The sequence below is a fragment of the Oryctolagus cuniculus genome, chromosome 7 (assembly GCF_964237555.1).
Source record: "Oryctolagus cuniculus chromosome 7, mOryCun1.1, whole genome shotgun sequence".
Classification (NCBI taxonomy): Eukaryota; Metazoa; Chordata; class Mammalia; order Lagomorpha; family Leporidae; genus Oryctolagus; species Oryctolagus cuniculus.
In genome coordinates, this window is record NC_091438.1 from 155,971,018 (window position 1) to 155,982,650 (window position 11,633).

The 11,633-nt window shown below is 61.4% G+C and overlaps 1 protein-coding gene across 4 annotated transcripts in view; it reads left to right on the forward strand.

Moving 5' to 3' along the window:
- The window catches only part of DHRS3 (dehydrogenase/reductase 3), a 30,102-nt gene extending 20,023 nt beyond the window's left edge, over positions 1–10,079 (forward strand). For all 4 annotated transcript variants that reach the window (XM_070079261.1, XM_070079262.1, XM_070079264.1 and 1 more), the window contains exons 2-6: positions 3,214–3,357; positions 3,888–4,007; positions 4,249–4,487; positions 8,092–8,217; positions 9,601–10,079. In XM_070079261.1, coding sequence (XP_069935362.1) covers positions 3,214–3,357; positions 3,888–4,007; positions 4,249–4,487; positions 8,092–8,217; positions 9,601–9,685 — 714 coding nt within the window. In that variant the 3' untranslated portion in view covers positions 9,686–10,079. The remainder of the gene's footprint in view (positions 1–3,213; positions 3,358–3,887; positions 4,008–4,248; positions 4,488–8,091; positions 8,218–9,600) is intronic.
- Positions 10,080–11,633: the final 1,554 nt, after the last annotated feature.

Genomic DNA, 11,633 nt, shown 5'->3' on the forward strand with positions numbered 1-11,633 from the left:
GCCGGGGTGAGGCCCCCTCGGGCCCCTGCTGCAGCCCTTCCCAGGCAACGTTTGTCCTCCGCACCGTCGAGACCCCTGGGCCTCCCAGCAAGGCCCCGGCATCCAGTGTTCCCTTGGTTGCCTTGCCAGGATCCTGAGGGCCCCCAGGGGGGCCTCTCACTGCCCCAGCCGGACCCCTGGGAACCATGCACGGCCTGTGCTGGAGCCAGGACAGGTGCAGAGCAGAGCAGAGCAGGTGCGAGGGGACCGAGACTCACCTTCGCCTCAGTCTGAGCTGCTCGGCAACTGGATGGGGGATGGGGGATGCAGAGACGGGCAGGTGGGTGGCAGATGGGTGGCTGGGTGAACACGTGGACGGGAGGACCTGTGGGGTGGAGGGTGCCCACCTACAGCAAGTCACCTCCCGGGACAAAGGTTGGTCCTTCCTCCCCTCCATGACGACCTCCTGGCCTGCGCTGGAGGAACACACGCGAGTCTCTGTCTGTTAGCAGACAAGGACGCGTTCCCTGCAGCCTGTTTGCCCTTGGACTTGGTGGTCAGGGAGACGGCTGATGGGACCCTCCCTCCTCAAGCCCTTCCTATATTCAAGTCGTCAATTGAAAAAACGGTTGAACTAAGTGGACTTTTCAGACTGGACTTTCTCAGAGCCATTTTAGGGGTTGAGATAACACTTTTCAATTTTCTTTCTTAAAATATTTAACAAGTTTCAAAACTCTAGTCATAACCAGATGCATTGGAGACCCCTGGGATTGTTGTGTGCCCTTTCTGCTCCCATAAAAGTTCTGCAGTTTCAAGGTTCTCGGTAGCCGGGGCTGGCGCTGTGGCACAGCGGGTAAAGCTGCCACCTGCAGTGCCGCTGTGTGGGCGCTGGTTCGAGTCCTGGCTGCTCCACTTGTGATCCAGCTCCCTGCTAATGCACCTGGGAAGGCTGCAGAGGATGGCCCAAGTGCTTGGGCCCCTGCACCCATGTGGGAGACCTGGAGAAAGCTCCTGGCTCAGCTCCAACCGTTGAGGCCATTTGGGGAATGAACCAGCGGATGGAAAACCTCTATCTCTACCTCTCGTCTCTGTCTCTCTGTCTCTTTTCTCTCTCTCTCACCAACTCTGCCTTTCAAACAATAAATAAAAGAAACCGCCTGTGCTTTGGGCTGACGTGATGGTAGCTCCTGTCACTTGCACACTTACAATGTTTACCCTGTCAAAGCAGCCTTTGTTCTTATGAGTGGCCTTTAGATTAAGAAAATACTTTTTAAGATTAATTAATTTATTTGAGAGGCAGAGTTAGACAGAAGGAGAGACAGTGAGAAAGGTCTTCCATCCACTGGTTCACTCTCCAAATGGCCACAATGGCTGGAGATGGGTCTATCCAAAGCCAGGAGCCAGGAGCTACTTCTGGGTCTCCCAAGTGGGTGCAGGAGCCCAGACTTGGGCCATCTTCTACTGTTCCCCCAGGCCATGGCAGAGAGCTGGATCAGAAGTAGAGCCGGGACTCACATAGGATAAGGCTTAGCCTACTACACCACAGCACTGGCCCCAAGAGAATTTTTTTTTTTTTTTTTAAGATTGATTTTATTTGAAAGGCAGAGTTACACAGAGGTCTTCCATCCAGTGGTTCACTCACCAAATGGCTTCAACAACTGGCACTGGGCCAGGCCACAGCTGGGAGCCTGGAGCTCCATCTGGGTCTCCCACGTGCGTGACAGGGACCTGAGCACTTGAGCCACCTTCCACTGCTTTTCCAGGTGCAGCAGCAGGCAAGTGGAGCAGCCGGGACTTGAACCAGCGGTCCTATGGGATGTGGGCACCGCAGGCAGTAATGCCGGCCCCTGGAGCAAGACACACTATGGACCTGACATCCGCTGTACTCCTTTTAGTGGTTTCACACGGTGGCGTTTCTATATTGGTTTTCCCAAGAGGACATGCAGATGGTCCCTTTTCTGATTCTGCCCCATGGGCATCCACACCCAGCCTTTCTCCCCTGGCAAGGATGCCAGTTCTCCCTCAGGGCTTCCGGGCGCCCTGGCCTGCTGGGGGAGGTGCGGCGCCCTCCCCACGTCCATGCCGAGAACCAGCCAGCCTGCTCTTCCCAGCCATCTAAGGACCAGCCGTTCATAAGCTTGTCCAGCCCCGTTAAGCATCCACTTCTTGGTTCTGCCGGGGTCCACTCCTGTGGGGCGAGGAGGCCAGGAGCCCCTTCCCTCCCCGCAGGTGCCTCGCTGCCTCTGCCACCCGCCCTGCGCCTAACTCATGAGCAGGCCGGGTGCACCACAAGCGCTCTGCTCTTGCTTCTGTGTGTGTAGGATACCTGGGATTGGGCTGGGGGCAGGCGTCCTGCTAGAAGGAATAGATGCAAAAGACGGAAAAAATGCGTCAACCGATTGGCCAGAAATGGGCTCAGAAACTACTGGTTCCCTTAGGAGTAGGCTGTGTCCCTTAAAAAAAATCATTCTTATGGGGTGGGGTTATGGTGCAGCGGTTAGGATGCCCCACCCCACATCCCATGTTGGGTGTGCCTGTAAGTCCCAGCTTCCCATCCAACTTCCTGCTAATGTGCGCCCTGGGAGGCAGCAGATCGTGGTTCAAGTACTTGGGTACTTGCCATCCACGTGGGGGGCCCAGATGGAGTTCCTGGCTCTCGCCTTTGGCTTGGCCCAGCCCTGGCTGTTGGGACATCTGGAGGGTGGCCCAGCAGATGAAAGATCTGTGTCTCTGTCTCTGTGCCTTTAAAATAACATGAAAATAAGGGAGGCCAACGTCGTGGAATAATGGGGAAACCTGCTGCCTGCGGCGCCAGCACCCCGTATGGGTTCCAATTCACGACGGCTGCTCCACTTCCAATCCAGCTCTCTGTTGATGGCCTGGGAAACAGTGCAAGATGGCCCAAGTGCTTGGGCCCCTGCACCCGGGTGGGAGACCCAGATGGAGCTCGTGGCTCCTGGCTCCAGCCTGGCCCAGCCCTGGCCATTGTGGCCACTTGGGGAATGAACCAGTGGATGGACAACCCCTCTCTGTCTCTCCCTGTCTCTGAAACTCTGATTTCCAAATAAATAAATCTTTCTTAATAAGTTTCTTTTCATCATATTATTCTTTTACTTTGAATATTTATCTTGACGTAGGGTCAGAGAGGCCTGCCTCTCCGTGCTGAATTTCTGGTGGGTGGTGACTGTTGCGTCCCTGTGGCTTCTGCTCAGTGCTGCGACCGTCTCCTTCCAGATTGTCCTCTGGGGCCGGACCGAGAAGTGCCTGAAGGAGACGACGGAGGAGATCCGTCAGATGGGCACCGAGTGCCACTACTTCATCTGCGACGTGGGCAACCGGGAGGAGGTGTACCAGACGGCCAAGGCTGTCCGGGAAAAGGTCAGTAGCCTGGCACGGTGGGGCCTGGGTGCGGGGCGGTGCCAGGCACAGCGCACGCCCCCCCACCCACCCAGGGACCGCGGAGGGAGCCTGGCTTATGGCCGACGGCTTTGTCCGGGGCCCCCGTGGGGAGCCTTCCCCGAAGCCAGCCTGAGTTACGGGAGTTAAGGTTGATGACCCAACAACAGCGGTCACCTGTTGTCCCTTGGAAAACTTAGACCTTGTGGGTTTCTCTCCAGAACCCTGGGGGGAGGGGCAGGGCCCCACACTGCCCTCTGGGAGAATCCTCAGTTCCACCTGCGTGGACGGAGACGAGCACGCGCCTTCTGTGACTGGCGCGTGGAAGTGTTAACGTTTTGTCTCACGATAGCCTTGTTTATTACAAAGCTGCTCCACGCCAGGTATATTCTGTGCCGTAAATTATTTCCACTCCTGCGCTCAACCCTGAGACGGCATCAGCCCCATCTCATAAATCCAGATGGCGGTGCTGGGGCCGCGTCCGTGCCCTCACGGCCCCCGCCCGCCCGCAGGTAGGCGACATCACCATCCTGGTGAACAACGCCGCCGTGGTCCACGGGAAGAGCTTGATGGACAGCGATGACGACGCCTTGCTGAAGTCCCAGCACATCAACACCCTGGGCCAGTTCTGGGTAAAGGCACCCGGGGCGGGGGGAGCAGAGGGTCACGGGACTTGGGCTCCGGGTAGTGGGGATGTCCATGGACGAGGTGGCCAGGCCACAGGGCCACTGGACTTTGAGCTGTGAGCGTGGTGTCCTGTGGCACAGGACGGCTCCGTCCCCAGAGCAGCGTGCCCGGGGTTCCCCGAGACAGGGCTGGGAGGGGTTGGGGGCAGCTGTGGCTGCTCCGTGCTGACCGGCCCTCTGCCCCTAGACCACCAAGGCCTTCTTGCCACGCATGCTGGAGCTGCAGAACGGCCACATCGTGTGCCTCAACTCCGTGCTGGCGCTCTCCGCCATCCCTGGCGCCATCGACTACTGCACGTCCAAAGCGTCCGCCTTCGCCTTCATGGAGAGCCTGACCCTGGGGCTGCTGGACTGTCCGGGTGTCAGCGCCACCACCGTGCTGCCCTTCCACACCAGCACCGAGATGTTCCAGGGCATGCGAGTCAGGTCAGTGGACGCGCCCAGCCTGCTCCCTGCTGTCCCGCAAGGGCACCCCGGGAGCCCTGGGCTTTGGCCTGGAGCTCCGTGCCTGATGCTCCACCTGCAAGGCAGTGGGTGGGGTACGGTGGCAGGTCCGGGTCATGCTTCTCAGCTCTGGGAGTTTGCAGCACTGGCCGCCCGCAGCGCAATGCGACTCCATGATAGAGCGGAGCCGTGGTCTATGAGCCACGTGGCGAATCCCAGGGCCGCTGTGCTGGGTCTGGGAAGCCAGGGACCAGAGGGTACGTCCTGCACAGTTCCACGCCCATGAGGTTCTAGAACAGGCCAGGCTGGGCTGGGAGCGGAGGCCAGACCAGCGGCCACTCTGGGAGGTAAAGCTAGAGCTTAGGAGAGAGTCCCAGGGGACGTTCTAGGCTTTCAGAGACGTGCACCTGAGTGGTGATTAAACAGGTGGAAGTCAACCTAGCTGTGCAGAATGCTTAGGGTTCATGCAGATTAGAGCTCAATTTAAAGCAAGGCCAAGGCCCAACCACTGCTCCCCCAGACCATTACCTCGAGGAAACTGGGGCCCCTGGGTTAGAGCCCACACTGGCAGCCGGACACGCGCAGTGGCGACGGCCCTGTGCTGCAGGCCGCTGGGCCTGCTGAGTCACGACCTTGGCCTTCACTGTCCAGCCGTGACGCGGGTGGGAGAATGCCTTCGTCACGGGTTCTGCGGTGAGGATGGAAGGGCACCTGGCGGGGGACACTGCTCACGCGCTGCACCGCAAACAGCCAGCGAATGGCTCTGCCCTCCTGTGCGGGCAGGGCGACCGTCGCAGGTAAAGAAACCGGAAACCGCCCAGAAGCCATCTTCCCCTCCCCGTGGTTTTCGCAATCTGACAAAAACAGTCTGCCGTCTGCGCTCTGCACTTCCGCTCTGCCAGCACTGGGCTCGGCACGGAGGGGAATCCGGCGAGGCCGCTCAGCGCCGGCCGCAGCCCCAGGTCCGGCCGGGCGTCTTAGCTGTGAGTGGTCCCGGCTGGTGTAGATCTGCACGCAGATCCGGGTTATCGATGTCCCTGGCAGGCCACAGCCCCGCGCGCGTTCCCGCCTGGCTTGCGTGCAAGTGAGCGTCCGTTGTGAACCGAGAGGAGGCTGGAGTGCTGACTGTCAGTGGTCCACCTTGGCTTTTCCCCACGGTGGCTCCCTCTGGTTTCTTTTCACCCGAGTATACAGGAAGCACTCAATCCATGCACACAGAAGTGCATCCGTGGCACTCCACACTGAGCACAGAAGCGGGCAGGACAGTCACGCATGTGGCACTTGTGTGTGTCTCACCTTCTAGCGTGACAGTCTCCTCTCCACCACTCCCGGCAACCCGCAGTCTCCCCGGGTCATTGTCCCACGTGGTGCCCAGCGCGGGCCCCAGCCGCCGGGGGTCAGATCCCAGCTTCTTGCTGAGTTTCGCTCTCGACGCCTGTTTTCTGTGGCTGTAACCCAACACCTCTTTCTAGTTCCGAGGCTGGGCATCTGACGAGGCTTCTCTGGCTACAGGAGCTCTGTGGCGCTCCCAGGCCGGGCTGGACATCACAGGCGAGGGGCCGCCTGGCCAGGGAGCTGGTTCCCTACAACAGCCGCTCCCTCCACAGCCCACTGATGTCTTAATCCATGAGTCTGTGGAAGGGGTCATCCGTACTGGCCCAGTCACCCCCCAAGGGATCCCACCCGCACATACCACGAGCACAGGATTTGGGACTGCTGGGGGACACATGTTAAAACCACGGCCTCGATGAAAAGGGTTTAATATGGTAGCCCCTGCTTCAGGGGTTAGATGAGCTCCCGTGCGTGACTCGATTAGCCATGCCTGGTGAGTAGTGAGCCCCTGTGCTGTGCAGGTGAGTCCTGCGGTGTGGCTAACTCAGACTCCTACAAGCCAGGTCCTTAATTGACGCCTGTTTCCTGCATCAGGCTGAGCGCGGAGGGCGGGAGGCCTATTTGGGACACCCTTGATGGGTTTCCCAGCGGGCTTGGCCATGTTGAGAAATCACTGTTTATTGGCCCTCCTCGGTTCTAGCCGCACCACCACGTCACACACCCTGCTGCAGGGTGCGAGCCCGCAGAGCTCCTGTTCCCGTTTTACGGATGAGGGAACTGAGGCTCGGGGACGCACTTGCTCTCCAGACCACACAGCCGGAAGCTGGCTGGCCGAGCTGGTGCCGCGGCCCCCGGGAGTTCAGGCTGGTTCTTGTGTACCCATCCCACCCAGCACAGAGAGCGAGGAGACACGCGGGGGCCCCTCTGTCAGGTTCTCCTGCCGGGGTTCTACCAGGAAGGGTCCCCCACAAGCCCCTGGAGCTTACTTATCCATCCTGTCCGGTTCAAGAAGCAGGGCTGGCCACAGCAGAGGCCAGAGAATCCAGGCTGTCTGCAACGCGGATAGGGCCAAAACGTCTGAGCTGTCTCGACACGGGCGTGTGTGCGGAATCCAGGGGCTGCCGGCCCGGCGTGCAGGGCTGCGGGCCTCCGATGGGGGCTGTGTGGGGCCGAGCCCATGCCGGGAACCCACAGGCTGCCCCTTGCCCAGGAGTGACATCAGACCCGTGACTCACCGCCCTTAATCTTCCCGGTGCCAGAGTGGATCACAGGCCCTTTGTGGGATTGGGGTCAGAGCCAGCAGCGTGGGCCCTGCACCTACAGGCCCAGGAGGGTGGGCAGAGCAAGTGGAGGCAGCAGAATGTTCTGGAACTTGTGCGGGCCCGTCTGGATCCCGAGCGTCCGCTTGCTCTCCACAGCCTCGACTTCCTCACCTGTAAGCTGGAGGGAACTCCGGGCTCAGGCCTGGCACCCGGGGAGCCTCGTCATCGGATGGGCCTCGGATGCCCCAGGATGGGCACGAAAACCCTAATATTGGCTCGTTCATTCATTCACTCATCACTATGGGTTTGAATGAATCGGTGAAGTAGTTGCTGATCCCACGGGCTGGGTGGGAGGCAGAGCCCACTTCCAGACAGGGTGAGGAGGGCACGTCTGGGACATGGCAGGTCTTCAGGGTCCATCCCTTCAGCAAGAACTTACTGGGCACCTGCTGTGTGCCGGGCACTGCCAGATGCCAGGCATACAGCAGGAGCTCACAGTGTGCTGGGGGAGACCTTGACCAGGAAACAGCCAACTAGCGAGGCTAGGGAGTAGATGCCCCAGGGAAGTGAGTAGGGGACGAGGTCAGAGGCCACGTGGGACCCCCGTGGCTCAGTTGCCTCCTAGAGGGGAGCCGGGCTGTGGGGACAGCTGGTAAGAGGCCCTGGCTGGAACAACACACAATGACAAGGACAGAGAGGTCGCTGGTTCCGGGTGAGGAAGAGGAAGTCAGAACAGGGCTGGGCCGTGCCGAGCTAAAGCGAGCATGGGAGAGCCCCCAGCAGGTGTCAGAGTCTGGGCCCCCGATGGGTGGGCCAGGAGACCCCCTGTGAGCCGGGGGGCCCCCACTCGCGTCACTGAGGGCAGGTGCGCCTCCTACAGGTCTGGGCCGGAAAGGCCACAGGGACAGCCCAGGCACACCAGCTTCATGGAAGCTTCTAGCAGCAGCACACGCTTCTCCAGGGGAAACCCACTGTGTCTCTTCCTGCTCCAGGTTCCCCAAACTCTTCCCCCCGCTGAAACCGGAGACCGTGGCCCGGAGGACAGTGGAAGCCGTGCAGCTGAACCAGGCCCTCCTCCTGCTCCCTTGGACCATGCACATCCTCATCATCTTGAAAAGGTATCGAGCTGGGGGGCGCTGTGGCCCAGGCTCACGCCCGCCATGTCTCCTCCTCCCGCCGGGGAAAGAGGGGGCCAGCTTTTGTTTGTGGGAGTCCTGCCTGTCACTCTGGACTGAGTCAGAAACCGTCAGCATCTATAAGTAGCAGTGTCCCACCTATGGCCTTGACACGAATATTTCACGGCCAGCAGTTGTCATCCAAATCGGGCTGTCAGGAACGGCAGTGCTTTGCGCATGCCACGTTTCTGTCGTCCGTGTCTGCCGTGATGTCCCCTGGCATGTCCCTCTGCAAACTCCACGGTGCCCTCGTGGGAAAAGGAGAATGAAGGGCAGTGGTGTCTCAGTAGTGGTATAGCGAGAGCGGATGTCACAGACCCTGAAGAGACCCCTGGCACCCCTGAGGGTTCCTGGCCCCCACTTTGAGAACCGCAGTTTCAACCACCATAGAGACACGGGTCCCCAGCCCTCGGGAGGCGTAACCCATTCAGGGGTCTCGGGGGTCTGGATGCCAAAGGCTCCGAATTCGCAGAAACACAGAGCTGGTCCAGGCAGCCCGGGGAGGCCGGCTTCAGAGCGAGGCGGGCTCTGGAATTTTCTCGGCATCACAGTCCGTGTTCTTTCTGTTTTTTGGTAAAAGGCAAAGATGGGAGAGAGACAGGGAGAGCGCCCATCTGCAGATGCACTCGGCAGCTGGGACTGGCTCGGGCTGAAGCTAGGAGCCGGGAACTTGGTCCGGGTCTCCCGCTTGGGTGGCAGGGACCCAGGCACTCGGGCCTCCTGGGGTGCACGCTAGCAGGAAGCTGGAACAGAGCGGAGCACTGTGGGAAGCAGGGAGCCCGAGTTGGGGCCCCACCCCACCCCCAGCATCCTGCTCCCCCCAGAACTTCCCGGATTCTGTTCCGCAAACCCTTCCCACCCAGTCCTGCGCTCTGAGCTACCGCGGGTGGCCACCTAAGCGTGGTTTCCTGGCGCTCTTAGCACAGGGGGGACAGCCCTGGAGCCACGCCTCTGGCTCCCCGGGCTCCAGCCGTCACCTGACGGACCCCCCTCTGCCCCAAGCCCAGTGCCATTCCTGAGGGCAGAGGCACCGTGCCCCAGTCGGCTCAGGCCCCGCCCCCAACACTTGCCAGGATGATCCGTTTTGTGAGTCCCGGAGGGGACGCAGCAGACGCGGACTGAGGCTCAGAAAGCCGCCCACTCCACCTGCACACAGCTGCTCATCCCCTGACTGCAGGGCCCTCACCCCTGCCGCGGGGGCGGGGCTCATGGGGAAGCTGGTGTGCGGCTTAGGGAGGGGAGTGGCTGCTTCCGGGGCGTGGCCACGGTGCGACCCAGCCACTGCCCCCCAGCTGACCGTCTCCTCTGCTTCCCCCTGCCCCCCAGCATCCTTCCGCAGGCCGCGCTAGAAGAGATCCACAGATTCTCAGGGACTTACACCTGCATGAACACGTTCAAAGGGCGGACATAGAGACGGGACACAGAGACCCTCGAGGAGCCGCGGTGTCCCAGGCACGCACCTGTGCGCCTGTCCCTTGGCACCCTTCTGCTGGGTGAACAGCACGGCTCCTGTGCCCAGGGAGCGGTCTGGTGGCCAGCCCCAGGACCTTCGCACAGGACTGATGGGTGTAACTCGGACCCCCATGGGGAGGCAGGAGACCAGCCGGCAGCCGCCGTGTCACTTTTGTACATGTCTGATTCCGTAGAGTTTACAGTTACATTGCTTCTCAGCTCTCCCCAGCCGCGGCATCGTGCACAGACTTCCAGGAGGCTCTGTCCCCGGACAATCCGCCTCCCCCTCGTCCTCAGCCTGCACAGGCCGGTTGAACAGCAGGAACGGAAAATAAAGAGTTGGCCTTCGCGTGTTTCAGTGTTCAAGTCCGTGATGGGCAGCTGGGAGGGGTCCAGCCCCAACTACAAAACCCAATCCGCTGAGAGAGACTTGAGCTGCTCAGGATCACCGGCGGCCAGGGGTTAACAAGGGGCGGGGCAGAGACCAGGAGTGGAGCCCAGGCCTGGGGAACTAGCCTGCAGACAGCAGGCCCTGGGTCCTGTCACGCGCCCCAGCCCCCAGCCGCTGGCTCGGCAGGGCACCTGCTGCCTACCAAGCACGTGCTGGGTGCCAGCGGAACATGGCTGAGACGCCAGAACTATGCAGCCCGACACGGGACGCCAGTGATGTGGCTGAGAAAGGGTGGTGAGTGACCAGGACCACTGACAGGGTGCAGCAGGCCCCTGAGGCCCACAGGGTTGCAGGGGACACGGGTGACACGCAGCGAGGCAGGAGGGGCAAGAGCCTGGGTCTCTGGCGTGCAAGCCGCCGTAGCCAGCTTTGGTAAACCTAACCTTGGCCAGCTGGGGAGGGCAGCAGGCACGGGGGTCCCCGCACCAGAGGGAGGGGTCACGGGCCTCTAGCTCGGAGGAGCTTCCTGGAGCTGCCCTGAGCCAGACCCAAGTCTGCGTGGCCCAGGAGCAGAGATGGACCGCCCCGCCTGCTCCGTGCCACCTGCCGCCGATCCACAGCACCAGCCCTGGGGACCGCCTCAAGGACACCCACAGCTGCGGGGCAAGCCGGCCAGGGCAAGCCCAACCCTCAAGGGCGTCCAGCAACGAAGGCTTCCGCCTTGCTCCTCCTACAAGCCCTTGGAGGGCGTCCTAGGTCCTCCCAGGACGGAGAGCAGGCCTAGCTCTGGCTCAGCGCCCCCCGGGAGTTTCTGCCTGGAAACAGCATGCGTTACGTCCGCTCATTGGCCAGCATTAGTCATGTGACTGCCCCTCCCATAGTGCTGCCAGAACTGCAGACCCCAGGGGCGGGTGGCTGGAGTTTTTGAACCATGGCACCAATGATGGAGGGGAGCGGACGGGCACGCGGTGCAGAGCACAGCCTCACGGCGACCCCGGGCTGGTGCGATGTAGCCCATTTCACAGACGGGAAGACAGACTCGGAGCCGGGCTCGGAATCGGATCCGCTTCCACAAACACCCCTGCCCACCGCGTGCAGCACCAGTGGCGGCCAGGGGCGAGGCAGCAAGTGGGGACCTGCCCATTACCTCCCACCGTCGCCCCACCTTGGCCTGACCGGACAAGCTGGCGGGGTCCCCGGGGTGGGGGCACGGAGGGGGCCCATGTGCTAGCTCGGTGGGGCTTTGACCTCTGAGGTGGCTGTGACATTGCACTTGGCGTGCAGGCCGGGAATGCAGCGAGGGTCCCTGGGCTCCGATTAGACGCCGAGTGGACCAAGGCCAGGCAGCCCTTCCCAGCCCACGGGAGGCGGCGCTGTCCTGGGACCCTCTCGACTCCCCAGAGCCCCAGGGGCCTCTCTGGAGGGCAGGCCAGGGCCCCGTCCCACCCCACCCCTTCCTGGCTGCCAGGAGCCTTCAAGTCTCTCTGGATCTTTTCCCAGAGGAGCCAGGGAAAGG